This window comes from Dama dama, chromosome 12 (assembly GCF_033118175.1).
Source record: "Dama dama isolate Ldn47 chromosome 12, ASM3311817v1, whole genome shotgun sequence".
NCBI classification, from domain to species: Eukaryota; Metazoa; Chordata; class Mammalia; order Artiodactyla; family Cervidae; genus Dama; species Dama dama.
The window spans coordinates 74563037-74583307 of NC_083692.1; the positions used below are offsets into that span (position 1 = coordinate 74563037).

Below are 20271 nucleotides of genomic sequence, written 5' to 3' on the forward strand. Positions count from 1 at the left end.
ATCAGAAGTCATAGTGAACTAAGTTGCAACACAAGCTGTCTGAATAAGACACGAACAGGGTGGTTTTCTAGAAAATTTAAAAATAATTTTGGTTAAGGAACTATTACAATAAAGCCTCCTATTATCATAAAAGTCACCCACTACATGATGGATTAGTCTTTTTTAAGAAACAAAATTGTCTTAAGAAAATTGAACTTTTCATTATAACCAAGCTTCTAAAAGGAAGTATAAATCTGCTTTGTATTTCAGAATTGAAACAACATATAAGGATTCAACAGGATTCATAAACTTGTTTTGGTATTTACACTGCAAAATATTCTCCACTGGTAGTGACTGATTATAAGGAAGGATTACCGTATGGAATAAGTATAGCCTTACAGGTGTGATCTTTTTACTCTCTTCCAAAAATAATTCATGTTTTTACTCTAAGGATCATAAAGAAACAAATAGCCTTAGATGGATATTAAGTAGTAAGTCAGAAAGTACTCAAAATAAGAATTAGGAATTTAGTGGCTAGTGTTTATTCAAATAGTGTTAAGATATATGCTAAATGTAAAGGGCATTAGTCAGGACTTCTCTCTTTGCTGCAAATCCAGTGTCAATTGACAGGTTGTAGGAGCATATTTTATTTCAGTATTTTTGCCATTTGACATATTAAGTATTATCTAAAATGTGTCTAAAGATCTTCTCTTTAAAATATATAATTACAAATGTTGGTTTGATTATGCATTTTATTTTCACTACTAGTACATAGTTTTTAAAGATGATTCTAAGAATATAACAGAGAAATAAAGTGTAATTTAAGGGAGCCACATTTATAACCTTCAGAAAATCATCTATTCCACAAAGTGAAGTACAACTGTAATTGGATTTCCTTTAAGAAAGAACCAAGAATTTGACGTTGTCTGGACAAGGAGGAACAGAATTTCTGGGAGTTCAATAACAAGTTTTCTCTGTCCTATTTCACAAAGTGGACTGAATGGGTGAACAATTGCCTGGACAAATTATCTACCTAAGCAAAAATGCTTAATTAAGACCATCATCCAAAATATCTTTAACATAAGATGCTGTTTCCCTGATTATTTTAACTATTATTTACTTCTGGGTGCTTATGTTTTGCTCATTCTACAGTCATCCAGCTTTCTTAGAGCAGATAGGGAAAAGAGATGAAAATTTGTAGTGAATAAAATGTATTGTTGTTTCTAAAGGTGTGTGGTTTCTGCATTTGTAACCGATTTTGAGATAATAATTAACTAGGCTTTTTGCATCTCACACTTTACATATCAGAAACACTCGTTATTCAGGCTGCTGACACTTAAAATGGAATGAAATTAATTAATTAATTAAAATGAAATGAAATTCAAGATTTTTTAGTAACTTCTGCTTAATTCAGGGCTTTATAAATTAAAGATATAGTGAAATCTAAACTTCAAATTTGTCTAACTTATTTTAGGAGATTATTTACAAGGATACAAACAAAGTATAGCTACTCAATAAATAATTTCTTGTTTTACCACTTCCCTCAGATACTTCCCTCAATCTCACCATCTGGACCAATCTCACCATTTGCACATTCTTTCCAAACCATAAAATAAATTCTTATCTCCTGTCATACAGAGGTCAGCCTTGCAGCCTGCTTCCTTTATTTCAATTACATGTACTACAATTTCTAAGAATTTATCGGTTGCTAATCTGGAGCTAAACCACTTATATAAACTATCTCCAAATTTCCGAACATGCTTTTCTAGGAATAATCTATGTGAAGTTAATAGGAAAGGAAGAAAAATGTCTGCTCAGTTCTTTTAAGTGCCGTATTTAAATAAAGCAAGTAAAGGGTTACACCAAATTAAGCAAATTCATGAAGTCTTCAAAACATTATAAGTATTATAAATCTCCAAGAACCATGTACTGAAATGGAATTTTATCCAATTTTGACAGGATAACTTTATTTTCTCCCAAATCACCTGATGGAACTGTCATCACACTGAATATTTTGAGAACAGTCACCTCTTTTATTATATACATATAATTTACATTTATTTTATACATATAACAACCTTCTGGAGCAAGTTATTATCAACACTGTGTTAAAAAACTAGAGAAGCAACACTTTTAGTGAGGTTCAGGAACTTTCCCAATATCCCACTAGTAAACGGTAGTGGAGGAGCCAGACGTTTATTGTAGCAGATGCTTTTGGTGAGCTGCTTTTTCAGCTGCAGTTGTACTGAATAGTTCTACATGAACTTTAACTCATAGTAACAGTGTCCCACTTGAAAACCACCACATATCTTTCAAATTTCTGCCTCGGAGTTTCTCAAAAGTCACTAGAGCCAGCCATTTGGTGACAAGTTCATTACACTAACCCCTACCTTTATGGAGAAGGGGTTTATCCTTCTGAAATTTATCCTTTCTGAAATTGCCACAAGTTCTGGAGACTGGTTGTATTTCCCTTTTGATAATTGCACACATTTTCTGTTCACAAAAACAGACATCTTTCAATTCTACATCATATATGTTATCAATATGTAATCTCAAGGTGTGAATATATTCCTAAGCATAAAACCAAAGTATAAACCATTAAGAGGAAGAGTGTATATGTGACTACATAAAAAGTAGCTTTGGTTCAAAAAATTACTATGCACATGTATTGAATATGCAAATGTCAAAAATGGCAAAGATAAATATTTACAAGTTATAAGAAATTATTTTATTTTATTTTTTTAAGAAATTATTTTAAATCAAGAAAAATGAACATATGATTAGAAAAATGTTATATATATAAATGAAAAGAAAAGGAAAAAAAGGCAAAGTGACCAAAAAATACTTTTTAGACTCAATGTAATTACTAATTAAATAAATACACATTAAAATAATGACACATTACTTTAAAATACTCATAATGGTAATTTTTAGACAGAATTGTAATAAGCTGTATGTGTGTGTGTGTTTCAAATGTGAGGAAAATGAGCATTCTCACTGTCTGCTGGTTAGACTGTAAGTTAAGACAACACTTTTAGAAAACAATCTAGCAATATGGCAAATAAAAGCCTTAAAATTATATATACATTTTGATCAGCTAATCCACTTATACCAATTCACTGTAAGAGAACATCATCACAGAACAGTTTGTAACAGAAAAAAATTGCACAGCAATCTACATGTCCAACAGGAGAGAACTGCTTATATTACGCTGTAAACACAAAATGATTATGTTCCTAGTAGTGATTAAATCAAGCAGCATTTGGGGAGAAACCAAGAGGAGAAAAAAAAAAAACCCACAAAACAGTGCTCTACAGACAATGTGAATGTGGGTGAAACAGTGGAGGGAGTGAGGAAAGTTGTGGGTGGAACAGGCATTTTTTACATAATTGGGGTCTCTCTGACCAATGCCAGGTTCCTGCTTCCAAGCCTATTAAAATTCTATTTCTGAACAACTTCTTCTGAGTCAGGGATTCCACCTCTTGCCTGAGATTGACAGTCATATCAAAGCTGCATGTGAGATTCTCAAAAAACCAGAAAATTCTCAGAATTAAATTAGTTAAATTCACTTTCATTTGAAAATTCATTATTTCATGTACAGGACAGGTTTGGTGGGAACAAAAGAAGCAGAATGGTGAAATTAAGCACTACCTATATCATCTCCAACAGTTTGGATATTATCAATCTAAAGTCAAGTATAAAGTGACAAGTATATGTATTTGGCCACTTCTCTTTTCTGCCCAAATTCACAAGGAACACAGCAACACTGAGTCTTTATGTATGGCCTGGGGAGGCTGTGCAAAGAGAGGCACCTGGTATCCTGGGCCATATTACCCAAAGCTGAACCTGGTTCAACACAGCCCTTGGGGCTTAGCTGCCATACCTTCCACAATATCCTGCGTGGAACAAAAAGATTGCCTGGGAAGGTCCAACTTGCCCACTTCCTGCCAATGACTTTCAAGTCCAGTGCTGATTTTTTCCCAGAGTTTGAATCCAGAAACTTAATCAGCACCTCATTTTCCTTGGGTATTCCTATCTTGATCAATGATTTTCAGGCCCAAAGGACAATTTATCTTAAGCAGTAAAATGTCCTGTTTGACTAAAGTTTAGAATGTCCTGGATTATCCAAACTGGACACAGTTCGCATACCCCTAGAGCTTTACCGTATGAGCTCCGTTACCCATGGACAGATCAAGAGGAACAAGGGCGGCAGTGAACTCACTGTCAACATCACAGAGCCTCAGTTGCCATGGCACCAATTCTAGGAAGAAAACACAGAGAAAGCAAATCATAGAATGAAAACAGAGAAAATGTAATAATCATGAAGAGTGACAGAAAAATATATGAGGTCAAACTTACATTTGAGAGATCTATCTGAAACTGAAACATCGAGAAAAATTCAATTGTTTTCAGGATGGCTTTCTTTCTTGAGGCAATTGACATATCTGAGAGGACTGGTTTCTGAGGTATTTCTGAAGTTAAAAGGGGAAAGAACTGATCTGGAAGGTTACATGCTAATGAAATACTAACAATAAACATTATCAATAACAAAATATTTTAAAAGGTTAGACAGTCATCATCAAAGCAAGAAAGAATGAAAAGAAGTTTTTATAAGCAAGTCATTGAGGGAGGAGATTAAAGATGAGTCTCCAAACACAATATGAAAGTATCAGTGGGTCTATGACTTGCAGATACATCACTGGTGCTTTCAAAATGAAAACTTAGAGTAACCTTAAGATATTACTAGAAGAAGCAACAGGAAGCAGGGCTACAGTAAAAGGACCTGATTACTACTAACTCAGAATTATTTTTCCCCCAGGTTGCTTTCTGCTGGAACTAGTGAACATCGAACAGAGTGAGGGGATTACTTCCAATATTGCTGCCTTTGTCAGCTGGGATCAGAGACTTTCTGGCTGGTTTCGGACACCTGGTATCTCTGTGCTAAAAGAACTAAAGCTTGGAGAAGAAAGACGGAGTCTAGCACAAGGAATAGAGAGTCTAACGGAAGTAACATCTGAATCTGATCTGACTCCTACCTTGCTATGCTGCATTGCAAGGTCATACTGAGTTGTGCTCAACTCTTTGCAACCCTTTGGATTATAGCCTGCTAGACTCCTCTGTCCATGGGCGTTTTCAGGCAGGAATAGTATTATCAAGAGTTCAAATGCACTTCATTGTCAAGACTACCGTGTGTCTACTTACACAGCAAAGAATGAAAAAGAATTAAAGTTCTGCCCTTGAATGGGATTTTTGCTGGAACTTTTGCCAAAGTAGCTCATTACCTTGAAAGCTACTTATGGGCAATAACTGTTTTAAACAAATCTTTGTTCACAATAGCAATCATTTTTCAGAGAAATTTGTTGTATCAAGATAAAATAAGATGTTAAGCCATAAACCAGATTCTGAACAACCTTCTCAAATACAGTGTTTGAAGTAAAACTAGTTAAGGAAGACAAGAAGCCAAAATAACAAAATTAATAGAATTTTCCCAGAGGGATAGAAAGGCATAACAATGACCAGGAAAGAATAACAGGTAGAAGCCATAGGCAGATTAGATATAATTTTCCACTCCAGGCACCCTATTTGTAGAAAAAGATAAACCAAGTTGAGTTACAGCCGCATATAAACTCTTACCCTCTGTGGGCTTCTGTTCAATCATTTTAGAAGGATGAGACAGTATTCAAGAGTTTAATGAGCATTACAAGTATTAGATAAGGCTTCCAGGTGGCTCAGTGGTAAAAAAAAAATCCGCCTGCAATGCAGGAGACCCAGGTTCAATTCCTACATTGGGAAGATACCCCAGAGGAGGAAATGACAATCCACTCCAGTATCTTGCCTGGGAAATTCCAGGGATAGAGGAACCCTGCCAGGTACAGTCCATGGGGTCACAAAGAGTCGGACATGACTTATTGACTGAGCATGCACACATATATATTAGATAACACATATGAAATCTGCTGGCATAGTAATCAGCAAATAGCAGGTACTAAACACTATCACCTAAACATAATGCAAAACCGGATAGAGAGTTTATATCCATTGAGACAGGAGAAGATAATTTGAAAACCTCAAAAGACATAAAATCCTCTTGGTTGAGGGTATGATAGGAGGCTCTGAATGTTAAGTGAGACCCTAGGTTTTCTTATACTCATGAGGATTGAAAGCCACTGGACAGATCCAGTGGGAATCAGTCCCTGCCACCAAGAGTCTACTCAGGGAATGCCGACCAACTTTTAACACTGCTGTACAGACTGATAAAGATAGGCAGGGAGGTTACTTTTGTGGGTCATAGGGAAGATACTTGGGCTTCCTCAGTGGCTCAGCGGTAAAGAATCTGCCTGCCAATGCGGGAGATGCAAGACACAGGTTCGATCCCTGGGTCAGAAAGATCCCCTGGAGGAGGACATAGCAACCCACTCCAGTATTCTTGCCAGGAAAATCCCATGGACTGGCGGGCTATAGTGCACAGGGTCACAGAGTCAGACACAACTGAGCGACTGAGCATGCTCCCACAGGAAGATACTTAGGATTTGGGATTTGTTAAAGTGAACTTTCAATGTCATTTGAAGAAACACATATGCTAACAGGGGAGCTTTAGGAGCCTTAAAGCAACTAGTGATATCCAGTATGGAGCTGGTTTTAAATCCAGAGCCTGTCTGTGGGTGTCAGCTGAGCAGCCAACTAGAGGGGCCATTACTCGGTGACAGTCTCACCGATGGGTTCAGGAAGGCCTTTTCAGCTTTGAGCTCAACACTGAAAGTAAAACACACTTGGGGGTTGAATGATGCACTCGGATTGTCCCTGCTGCTCCTGAGGGATGGCCTCTAGGGACAGTATGTGGCCAGAAAGATATGCATATTAAAACAGAGAGTTTCTTCGCATTTTATTCTTTTTGTGCAGCTAAAGAGAATCCTTCGTGAGGCTCAAAGTGTGGCAGAGTGTCACCAGGAACCCCAAATTCTTCATCTAAGATCTTTAAGAGGACACAAGTGGTAGCCCCTCAACTGCTTGCTGCAATGTCCACTGTGTGTATTATCGCTACAGAAGGAGGTCTGTGAACATTCCTTTGGATTTTTATTTATAAATATATTTCATATTATAAACAAGGTAATAGATCAAATAATATATAATTTTTCATAAAATCTTCATTCTTCCTGGTAGAATCACATCTATTCAGCATACAATTGTTCAAAAATCCCATCAGGCAATTTTGAGCTGACACTTCTCTGTTTTGCATTATTTTTCAGATTAAGAAATGATAGAAGCTAATGAGCTTCATATCACTTCAAAGGAGATAAAACTTTTGTAAGTAATCAATATTTATTTTCATTAAGTGTAAGTAAGATCGAAGAATTCTTGTATTTGCGGTGAAAGGAAAAATCAACTTGTAGTCTCAGGTAGAATCCACAGTGACCCAAGGCAGGGAGAGAAGAGCCCTGGGTGAATTGAACTTAGAACAATGAGGCAGGAACAGAGGAATTTTTAATTAGGAAAGGAAGGAAGACATTCATGAGAGTACCAAGTTGTATTACAGATAAAAATTTGAAAGAAAATCTGCTGTTTCTTTCTCTCTCTTTGATGACACTTTCCTTTTTCTTACTTCAAATTCTGATTAATGTCTGCTCAATCAAGAGCCACTGTTAAAACATCAAAGACTCCTCCTCAAATACTCTTATTCTTACCTTAATTTTGAGGTGGGTTTACACTGATTCTGACCACGAGTGAAGGGGGAATTCCCATTCAAATATAACACCCCTGCAACACACCTTCCTTCCACTATTTTTCTTTCTTTATCAAGTTTCTTTGCCCTGTTTACACACAATCTTACCCACCACAGTCAGTTCAACTGTATTTACCCACCATAGCCAGTTCAACTGTATAAGTAAAATTATGGTCACAGTAAAAAGTGTGATGGCTCTTACTACACATATTTTAGCTAAATATCATATATTGAAAATTTAGGTTTAGTTCTGATTTAAAGCACCATATCACCCCTTCCAATCACTGAATTTCCAGTCAAAGTCTTCTCCAATGAGCCCATCACTTATATAGCTTATAGTTCATTTCAACTCACGCATCTGTTGCTCTTTCTGAATGAACACAAAACTTTTTATGCTTGATCTCCCTCTGGCATTTGATGGAAGCTGCTAATTTGGAAGATACCTACCTCACCATCTTAGTGATGTACTTGATGTATACTATAGAGAGACACTGTGAGAAATATGTAAATAATCTTTTCCTACAGTATATAGCCTCAGTCACTAACACAGCTTTCCTCCACATGCACAAGTGGAAATTTGATATAGGCAAGTGGCAGATGAACAAATTGAATAAAATACAATAAGGAAAGACAGCTAATATATACATAGCTGACATTTGTGTAGGGGAAAAAGTTGGATTTTAAAATCAGCATGCTCAGAGTGACAATAAAATTCAATGCTACATTTAGAAATGGGAAGGTGTTTTTTCTTAAGGCTCTAGAACTGGAAAGGAAAGGGAGTAGAAGTTATTGAGATAATGAATGTTAAATGACGGTCACAATAAATGCCTCATACATAACAGCGGTTGCTCTTATGCTTACTACCTTAGAAGTCAAATTTTTTAAAAATGTTCAGAAACTGGTTCAAGTCAGAGAGCTTCCCTGATAGCACAGTTGGTAAAGAATCTGCCTGCAATGCAGGAGACCCCAGTTCGATCCCTGGGTCGGGAAGACCCCATGGAGAAGGGAAAGGCTACCCGTTCCAGTATTCTGGCCTGAAGAATTCCATGGATGTATAGTCCATGGGGCCACAAAGAATTGGACATGACTGAGTGACTTTCACTTTCATAAAAAGTGCCAAAAATTAGGACATAGGGCAGGAAAAGATGGTGATTTCCAGCTTTAGTTAGTAACCTTGTTAAAACTCTTCTTTATCATAAATAGGAATTTGGGTCAAGGAGGAAAAGCTGTAGTACATGCACAATATACTTTTGCAGCCATCTGAGCTAAGAGACAAGTTTTCTCCATCTGCCTCTTGCTATTTTTCTATTTGAGAGCCAGGATCTCCTAATAAAGGAGAGAAGCCAATGAAGGTCCTTTTTTTTCTTGGTATCATTTTAGCCATTGGCTCAGCTAGTAGAAGTTAAATACCAGCTCTAAGAAACTAATAGGTCCTGTCTAAAATGGAATTTGTGGCAATGTCTTCAGCACCCTGCTTCAGTTAACAGAGCCGTCCAGGACAGATATCCTGAAAAAATGTTGACTGATAACATAGTAAGGTACTCTTTTTGTACTGACCTAATTCAACTTCATAGTAATTTATTATTTTTTTACAACATGACAAGCTTTAATATTTCTTCATTCATCTTTTACCTCTTATTCATATAAAATGATTCTCTCTGTCTTGTTGAAGACAAGCCTTGAATTCCACTTTTCTGCTATGAATATTGCCAGGCCACTTTTTTTAATTGAAGTAAAATTGACTTGCAATATTATATAAGTTTTAGGTGTACAGGATCATGATTCAGTATTTTTATACACTACAAAATGATCACCACAATAACTTTAGTTACCATCTGTTACCATATTAATTTGAACTTTAATTTTTCTTAGAATTTTCCAAAATTCTAAATAAAATTTTCTTTGCAACAAGGAGAAAAGAAATTAGATGTATGTGTGAGGGTGTATCTTATAAAACTTTACATCAAGGAAGAATTTAGGTAAATGCAAACATAGAAAACAATCTGGACTCTATATTACATGATGTCACTGAAATTTATACTCTGAAAAAAATGGAGACTGTTACAGTGGGGGCTGTGGGAGCATATAGTAACCTATTGACTCTGGTTCTCAGAACTCTGCTCTCATTGGGCTAAGCTAGATCATTGGGAAATGAGTTAAATTCAGAACCATATGGAGCCCTTTCACAAAAGTGCATTAAAGGAGTAAATAGAAGTCAGAAGATATAAAAATTACTTTTCAAGAGAAAGAAATGGCTAATATAATGATCATTCTCTTCATAGATCAGAAGAATGCATATCTCAGAAGCCAGTAATATCTCTGGGTCTGTGAGTGAGTTCATTCTCCTGGGCTTCCCCTGCCGCAGGGAGATCCAGATCCTTCTCTCCGTCATGTTCTCCCTCATCTACCTGCTGACCCTCCTTGGGAACACAGCCATCATCTGTGCTGTGTGGTCAAGCCAAAAGCTCCATACACCCATGTACATCCTACTGGCCAACTTCTCCTTCCTGGAGATCTGCTATGTCAGTTCTGATGTGCCCAAAATGTTGGCCAACATCATCTCCCAGACCAAGAGCATCTCCTACGCTGGCTGCCTGCTCCAGTTCTACTTCTTCTTCTCCATGTGTGCAGCTGAGGGCTACTTTCTGTCTGCAATGTCCTTTGATCGGTTCCTTGCCATCTGTCGACCTCTGCATTACTCCACCATTATGACTTATCAACTCTGCGCCCGATTAGTGGTTTTCTGCTGGGCAGGTGGCTTTCTATCAATACTGATGCCTGCAGTTCTTATGTCCCGGGTGCCTTTCTGTGGCCCTAATGTCATTGACCATTTTTTCTGTGACCTGGGACCATTGCTGGCACTATCCTGTGCCCCCGTTCCCAAAACTACTCTAACTTGCGCCACTGTAAGCTCTCTTATCATTTTCATCACCTTCCTCTACATTCTTGGGTCCTATACCTTCGTTTTGCGAGCTGTACTTCGGGTCCCAGCTGGCTCAGGCAGGAACAAAGCTTTTTCTACGTGTGCCTCCCATTTCTTGGTGGTTTCCTTGTTCTATGGCTCAGTCATGGTGATGTATGTGAGTCCAGGCTCCAGGAGCCATCCTGGGACACAGAAATTTGTGACCCTGTTTTACTGCATGGCAACCCCATTCTTTAATCCTCTGATCTACAGCCTCCGGAACAAAGATATGAAAGATGCATTGAAGAAAGTCCTCTGTGCATCAGAAATTTCTAAAAATACAGAGAAATGATATACATTTTTACATCGTTATTCTCCCAAGAATTCAGAATTTCTCTTATTTAAAAAAAACTATTTTCTGGACATGTCTGAGTATTTGACTTCTTGATCTCATAAAAGTATGATTCATTACACACACCAAAAAAACTCTCATCCTATCTCAAAAGAAAATACCACAGTTCCAAAGGTCTATTGCAGCAAAGTTTCAGCAAAGAGTTTTTATTCACCAATGTATTAATATAATTTTTATGTTTTAAAGTTTTTTTGTAGTCCTAAAACTAATGTAATCAAGTTGGTATATACAAAACTAAGGCTCATGTTTCCAACTTGTATCTTGGCTTTTATCCTAACACTGTTTTATGCACTTTAAATTTATCAAATATTTTTCTTTTCCAATTATAAGGTTGTCTATAATAAGAAATAGCACCAACTTACTATGCTCACAAAAAAAGCCAATCACTTTAATTTATAAGATCAAGGACTCGATATCTGTGACTGAAACAGTAGTGTTTTTCACTTGTGTTTTCCTTACTACCGAACACTGATGAGCTATACACAGTATGTAGCGAATGAAAATAGGAATTTATATGGTTTCTTCTTAAGGAAAATTCTTGGTCCAACTTTGAAGAGAGTACAAAGACAAGCACACATTCACATGTGCCAAATCATTAAGTATTCCTTACTCCAAACTGCGTTTCTGCACCTTCCAAGCTTTAAGTAGAGAAACTTTTACTGTTAACAGAAAACAAGCATGAGAAACCAGAAAACAGACCCTGCCAACTAAATAGAAGCTACTTCAAGGCAGTCAGCACTTAATATAAATTTTTTGGCTTGACCTGATCATCTGCCTGTACTCTGAAATGTTCATATTTTATTTTTTTTTATTAAAAAATTTATTGAGGCAACATTGGTTTATAACATTATGGAAGTTTCATGTGTTCAACAATATGTATCATATTTTAAACTGTAGCACAAAATTTCTTTTTCTGGGAGAGAGGTTGGTTTGTAAAGTTTTCTACTATATAGTGAAGAAAAAGCTTATGATTTGACTGACAATGTGCGATTCAAACCAGACCTCAATTCACGTTTTCTGTTTTTAATGTAGAAAACAGGGTTCTTACTTGCACACACAAGTAAAGAGGGATTTAAAGCCCTCTTCCAAGTTATCCTGTCTTTGGGGAATATTTTCTGTAATAGAATACGCTAAGTAGTGAGGCTGCTGGACCACCGTAAAATCAGAGGAGAATTCCAGGCAACCAATCAATCCAGAAAGGTTAGTTTCTTCTTGCTCTCTGCAGATACTGAGATTGCATCTTCCTACAGCAAATCTGCTATGATGTAACTATAACAGGTTTCTTCCTTGCATACAACAGAAGCTGACTTTGGCTGATTAAGCATGACAATGGGGAAGATTTATTGATGGGATATTAGGAATGTCACAGAATCAGTGAAAGAATCAGAGTAAAATCTCAGAATCAAAGATGAATGTGCAAACCATCCTGTGGAACTGGTCTGAGGAAAAATCACTATCACTACAGCCATGCCTACTGCCATGAGCCACCAGATGTCACAGTGTTGCCTATACTGAGTATGCCTCAGATGGTAAAGAGTCCTCCTGCAGTGCACTAAGATCCTGCCAATTCTGCACTAAAAATTTGTCTTTCCTGCAATAAGTGTGCTAACTGCTTCAGTGCTATTTTTTTTCCCCCAGTATTTCAACATTGCTATCTCCTGCCATCCCATTTCTCCTTCCTGCATCACTATCCTGACTCAAAATCTGGAGTAGTTGTACCTGCTTGGTGGAACCAAGAGTACGTCTCTCTACTATAGCTGCAACAGAGGCTGGGAGAGCTAATACCTCTAAATAAAAACTCCAGTTATACAAAGATACAAAGAGCTCCAAGCCTCTACTGAGATACTAGGCAACAGAAACAAAAGAAAAATACCAACTATAGCAACACATTCATTTTGACTCCCATCTGATATGCCTGGGTTATGTTCCCTTTAGAAATTCCATAGGGTAGGACTTAGCTAAATAATCCACCTATGTAACAGCAAAGAAGTCGCAGCAGGATGAGTAAGAGGAAATAAACTTCACCGTGGGTAGTTGAGGGCTTGTCTATCTCACAATGAGTGCTGTTAGAACTTAATCGGAAGTTTATAAGTTATTACTACACTCTGGAGTTCTGAGAGACAGAAGTTCAACTAAAGGGGAGGAAATTTTCCATCATGTGAGAAAGTCTCTATTAACTGCAGTGAGATTTAAGGCTGCCCACAGCCTTTCTTACAACTGGCGAGGAATGGATAAGGAAGATTCTTCATTTACTCTTTCACCTTGAGTCAAAAAGGTTTAGCCTGAAGGTTAATGGGCCATAGTTAACTAAATAGTTAAGATCTCCCCTTACATCTAGGTTTTTGTGGTGTCTGAAAAAGATATTCATATATGAAATTAAATATCTTTGGTTTTGCCCTAAATGTTAGATACATAGAACTTTCAATAACCAGGGCTTATTTAGCTACATTGGAATGAATTATATTCCATTTCCTCTATATTTTGAAAAATTATACAAAAGATATATTTTATAGTCAACAATTTTCATCATAAAAAAACAAAAAACAAAATAATGAAAATCCTCATAGTTCCACACCTCTACACACCTACTTCTCTCCACAGGAATGTGTTCAGTTTGGTGGGTATACATCCATGTTTTTTCTGTGCATTTACATATAAAACATGGGTCTTGAATGAGTATATAAATTGGAATATTCATTGGAAGACTGATGCTGAAGCTGAAAGTCCAATACTTTGGCCACCTGATGCAAAGAGCCAACTCATTGGGAAAGTCCCTGATGCTGGGAAAGATTGAAGGCAGGAAAAGGGGGTGACAGAGGATGAGATGGTTGGATGGCATCACTGACTCAATGGACATGACTCTGAGCAAGCTGTGGGAGTTGGTGATGGACAGGGAAGCCTGGCGTGCTGCAGTCTATGGGGTCGCAAAGAGTCGGACACGACTGAGAGCCTGAAGAGCAAGAACAATAAATTGGATTATACCTAAGTATTGCTCTACAAATGACTGCCTCTCCGACCACTTCCAATTTTCACCTAAAAAGCAATGTCTAAGAGAGAACTTTCATCCAGCTCTTGCAGAGTCTTCTGTCACTTTGGAACAAATTAGGGCAGTGAAGCTGAAGATACAGTTCTTCAGGAAAGACTTTCTCCAAGGAGGTGGTACATGGATATGTGAGAGAACTACTTCCAAAATACAGTGTACTCAGTGGGGTTTTTTTCCACCAAAATCGGGATTTAAAATAGGAAAACCAGGGAAATAAGAGGATAATTATTCCTTCTAAGCAAAGAAACTGTATTCTGAAAAATGACAATTCACTTACTTGTTTAACCTCAACAACTTTTTTTATTCAGTACTTTATCTTTTTTCCCCATTTATTTTTATTAGTTGGAGGCTAATTAATTTACAATGTTGTCGTGGTTTCTGTCGTACATTGACATGAATCAGCCATGGATTTACATGTATTCCCCGTCCTGATCCCCCCTCCCACCTCCCTCTCCACCCGATTCCTCTGGGTCTTCCCAGTGCACCAGACCTGAGCACTTGTCTCATGCATCCAACCTGGGCTGGTGATCTGTTTCACCCTAGATAATATACATGTTTCGATGCTGTTCTCTCGAAACATCCCACCCTTACCTTCTCCCACAGAGTCCAAAATTCTGTTCTGTACATCTGTGTCTCTTTTTCTGTTTTGCATATAGGGTTATCATTACCATCTTTCTAAATTCCATATATATGTGTTAGTATACCATAATCGTCTTTATCTTTCTGGCTTATTTCACTCTGTATAATGGGCTCCAGTTTCATCCATCTCATTAGAACTGATTCAAATGAATTCTTTTTGATGGCTGAGTAATATTCCATGGTGTATATGTACCACAGCTTCCTTATCCATTCATCTGCTGATGGGCATCTAGGTTGCTTCCATGTCCTGGCTATTATAAATAGTGCTGCGATGACCATTGGGGTGCACGTGTCTCTTTCAGGTCTGGTTTCCTTGGTGTGTATGCCCAGGAGTGGGGTTGCTGGGTCATATGGCAGTTCTATTTCCAGTTTTTTAAGAAATCTCCACACTGTTCTCCATAGCGGCTGTACTAGTTTGCATTCCCACCAACAGTGTAAGAGGGTTCCCTTTTCTCCACACCCTCTCCAGCATTTATTGCTTGTAGACTTTTGGATAGCAGCCATCCTGACTGGCGTGTAATGGTACCTCATTGTGGTTTTGATTTGCATTTCTCTGATGATGAGTGATGTTCAGCATCTTTTCATGTGTTTGTTAGCCATCTGTATGTCTTCCTTGGAGAAATGTCTGTTTAGTTCTTTGGCCCATTTTTTGATTGGGTCATTTATTTTTCTGGAATTGAGCTTCAAGAGTTGCTTGTATATTTTGGAGATTAGTCCTTTGTCTGTTGCTTTGTTTGCTATTATTTTCTCCCAATCTGAGGGCTGTCTTTTCACCTTGCTTACAGTTTCCTTTGTTGTGCAAAAGCTTTTAAGTTTCATTAGGTCCCATTTGTTTATTTTTGCTTTTATTTCCAATATTCTGGGAGGGGGGTCATAGAGGATCCTGCTGTGATTCATGTCAGAGAGTGTTTTGCCTATGTTCTCCTCTAGGAGTTTTATAGTTTCTGGTCTTACATTTAGATCTTTAATCCATTTTGAGCTTATTTTTGTGTATGGTGTTAGAAAGTGTTCTAGTTTCATTCTTTTACAAGTGGTTGACCAGTTTTCCCAGCACCACTTGTTAAAGAGGTTGTCTTTTTTCCCTTGTATATCCTTCCCTCCTTTGTTGAAGACAAGGTATCCATAGGTTCGTGGATTTATCTCTGGGCTTTCTATTTTGTTCCATTGATCTATATTTCTGTCTTTATGCCAGTACCATACTGTCTTGATGACTGTGGCTTTGTAGTATAGTCTGAAGTCAGGCAGGTTGATTCCTCCAGTTCCATTCTTCTTTCTTAAGATTACTTTGGCTATTCAAGGTTTTTTGTATTTCCATACAAATTGTGAAATTATTTGTTCCAGTTCTGTGAAAAATAGCATTGGTATCTTGATAGGGATTGCATTGAATCTATAGATTGCTTTGGGTAGTATAGCCATTTTAATATTGATTCTTCCAATCCATGAACACGGTATGTTTCTCTCTCTGTTTGTTTCCTCTTTGATTTCTTTCATCAGTGTTTTATAGTTTTCTATGTATAGGTCTTTTGTTTCTTTAGGTAGATATACTCCCAAGTATTTTATTCTTTTTGTTGCAATGGTGAATGGTATTGTTTCCTTAATTTCTCTTTCTGTTTTCTCATTGTTAGTGTATAGGAATGCAAGGGATTTCTGTGTGTTAATTTTATATCCTGCAACTTTACTATATTCATTGATTAGCTCTAGTAATTTTCTGGAAGAGTCTTTAGGGTTTTCTATGTAGAGGATCATGTCATCTGCAAACAGCGAGTTTCACTTCTTCTTTTCCTATCTGGATTCCTTTTACTTCTTTTTCTGCTCTGATTGCTATGGCCAACACTTCCAAAACTATGTTGAATAGTAGTGGTGAGAGTGGGCACCCTTGTCTTGTTCCTGATTTCAGGGGAAATGATTTCATTTTTCACCATTGAGGGTAATGCTTGCTGTGGGTTTATCATATATAGCTTTTATTATGTTGAGGTATGTTCCTTCTATTCCTGCTTTCTGGAGAGTTTTAATCATAAATGGGTGTTGAATTTTGTCAAAGGTTTTCTCTGCATATATTGAGATAATCATACTGTTTTTATCTTTCAATTTGTTAATGTGGTGTATTACATTGATTGATTTGTGGATGTTAAAGGATCCTTGCATTCCTGGGATAAAGCCCACTTTGTCGTGGTGTATGATTTTTTAAATATGTTGTTGGATTCTGTTTGCTAGAATTTTGTTAAGGATTTTTGCATCTGTGTTCATCAGTGATATTGGCCTGTAGTTTTCTTTTTTTGTGGCATCTTTGTCTGGATTTGGAATTAGGGTGATGGTTAACCTCAACAACTTTTTGAGCTTCTTAATTAGACCTCAGATTTCTCTATGTATACCTACACTGTCCAGTACAACAGCCATGACCCACATGTGGCTATTGACCACTTGAAATGTGACTAATCCTAATGAAGAATGAAATAATTGTAAAATCACACACCAATTTTGAAGACTTAGTATAATAAAAGAATGTAAGTGTTTTATTAATAATGTTTAAGTTGATTATACATTTAAATGATACTCTTCGGGATAAATTGAGTTGTTATCAAAATTAATTTCACCTATTTCTTTCAATCTTTGTTTATGTGGCTATTAGACTATTAAAAACTACATATGTGTTGTTTGTGGTTCACATTGTATCTCAGCACTGGTTTAGACAGATCTCAAAGAATCTGAGCTTAAAATGCCATTCGTATGTTGATAATTCTTAGGTTTTTACCTCTACTTGCAACCTCAACTCATACTTATGGACTTGCATATAAAATTGTCTACTTATAAATCTCCACTTGGATATTTATTCATCCATTTTTAAGTGTATATTTCTATATTTTATTTCAGTGAAACTACTTTAGTTATTGTCTTGACATAGTATGAGAAATTCTGGCTACTGTACATAATTCTTATATAGGTTAGTCTTATTCTGTCATGACACAATAAAGCAGATTCCTCTGGTATATATAAATACATACATAAATCTTTACATTTTAATTATAGGTTTTCCCATGGAAGCAATCACCTTCACTGAAAATTTGGATACTGCTAATTAAATCTAACTTTTGTGTTTGTGCCATGCACAGTCACTTCAGTCATGTCTGAGTCTTTATGCCCCCATGGACTGTAACCTGCCAGGCTTCTCTGTACATGGGCTTGTCTCAGCATGAATACTGAAGTTGGTTGTCATGTCCTATTTCAGGGAAACTTCCCAACTCAGGGATTGAACCCGTGTTTTTTGTGTCTTCTGCATTGCAGGCAGATTCTTTCCTGCTAAGCCAGCAGGAAAGCCCAACTGTTGTGTGCGAGAACAATTTAAATATGAGACATAGAATGTAAAAATCATGAGCAAGATTTCTACTTATTAAATAGGGCAGTGGACAGAAATTGTTAGCTCTTTTTTTGAGATACGTTGTCAAGCTTGTCAATTCTACCTTCTTCTTAATACCAGCAAAGATTATTTATGTTCCACGGATATATTTTCCTACATTCTCAAAGCACTCCACTCACTCATCCTCTCCCAAGGTGATGTCTTTACTCTTATTTGTATTTGCGAGAAAATCAGGAACGAGGAAGAATATCAGGAACCCCAGCAGATACTAAAACCTGAGAATGCTCAATTTCCTTATATAAAAAGACATAGTATTTGCATGTAACCTAAGCACATTCTGTATACTTTAACCCATCTCTAGGTTACTTATAATACCTAGTACAATGTAAATGTTATGTAAGTAGTTATAAACACAATGTATATGTTATGAAAGTAGTTACTTGTGCACAACAAATTCAAGTTTTTCTTTTTGGAAATTTCTGGCATTTTTTTTTTTTTTGAGTATTTTTGATCCCCAGTTCCTTGAATCCACAGATTCAGACACTACAAATACAGAGGGCTGACTGTATTTATATATTCCTAGGGTTAAGATCAGAGAAGACAATGGCAACCCACTCCAGTACTCTTGCCTGGAAAATCCCATGGACAGAGGAGCCTGGTAGGCTGCAGTCCATGGGGTCACTAGGAGTCGGACACGACTGAGCAACTTCACTTTCACTTTTCACTTTCATGCATTGGAGAAGGAAATGGCAACCCACTCCAGTGGTCTTGCCTGGAGAATCCCAGGGATGGGGAAGCCTGCTGGGCTGCCGTCTATGGGGTCGCACAAAGTCGGACACAACTGAAGCGACTTAGCAGCAGCAGCAGCATCAGGGTTAAGATGGTTAAATTAGAGATGTCTTTTGAAAAACAACACTCACAGAAAACTAGATCTAGATTCCTTGTTGATTGTTAAGATTTTTTTCAGAACTTTCTCACCAAAATGAAAAACATTTATATTTCATATTAAAATCTCTTTAATAATCAGACATGTTTAAGTCATATTATATTCTACTGGTCTACACTTATTCTTGGTAAATACCACACTATTTCATTTTGTGAGATCCAAGAGGAAGGGGATATATGTATACATACAGCTGATGCACTTTCCTATACAGCAGAAACTAGCACAACATTGTAACAAAATTATACTTCAATTTCAAAAAAGTAAATGTCAAGACTTTAAGTTAAAGCTATAGCTCAGTGGAGCCATTGACAAATAAGTATGACTAGAGCTAATTTAAAAGATTAAAATTTTAGGATTAGACATCTAAATTTGAAATGCATCTTCATGCAAAAATATCCAGCAGGAGTTTTCTGATGTTTGACTAAGTTTAAAATCAAAGTTAGTGCTGAAGCTATTCCATAAGAAAATTTTAGCCTAAGGTTTCCTCATGAAGTGCAATATTGTAAATTAAGTGCCTATTTTAGAAAACAAGAAATTAGAAGAGTAGAAATTACCTCTGAGGGACTCAGAGAATTTTATAGAGAACTACATGAAAATAAGTGCACCACAAAGACAGAAATATAGATCAATGGAACAAAATAGAAAGCCCAGAGATAAATCCACACACCTATGGACACCTTATCTTTGACAGAGGAGGCAAGAATATGCAATGGAGAAAAGACAATCTCTTTTAACAAGTGGTGCTGGGAAAACTGGTCAACCACTTGTAAAAGAACGAAACTAGAACACTTTCTAACACCATACACAAAAATAAACTCAAAATGGATTAAAGATCCAAATGTAAGACCAGAAACTATAAAACTCCTAGAGGAAAACATAGGCAAAACACTCTATGACATAAATCATAGCAGGATCCTCTATGACCCAACTCCCAGAATAATGGAAATAAAAGCAAAAATAAACAAATGGAATCTAATGAAACTTAAAAGCTTTTGCACAACAAAGGAAACTGTAAGCAAGGTGAAAAAACAGCCTTCAGAATGGGAGAAAATAATAGCAAATGAAGCAACTGACAAAGAATTAACCTCAAAAATATACCAGCAACTCCCATAGCTCAATTCCAGAAAAATAAGCCACCCAATCAAAAAATGGGCCAAAGAACTAAACAGACATTTCTCCAAGGAAGACATACAGATGGCTAACAAACACATGAAAAGATGCTCAACATCACTCATTATCAGAGAAATGCAAATCAAAACAACAATGAGGTACCAT

The 20271-nt window shown here is 36.8% G+C and overlaps 1 protein-coding gene across 1 annotated transcript; it reads left to right on the forward strand.

Annotated features, from left to right (window-relative positions):
* Positions 1–9990: 9990 nt before the first annotated feature.
* Positions 9991–10953, forward strand: LOC133066890 (olfactory receptor 11H6-like). Its single transcript, XM_061158281.1, has one exon. It carries the CDS (start codon positions 9991–9993, stop codon positions 10951–10953), a length of 963 nt encoding a protein of 320 aa, XP_061014264.1.
* The last annotated feature ends 9318 nt before the right edge of the window (positions 10954–20271 follow it).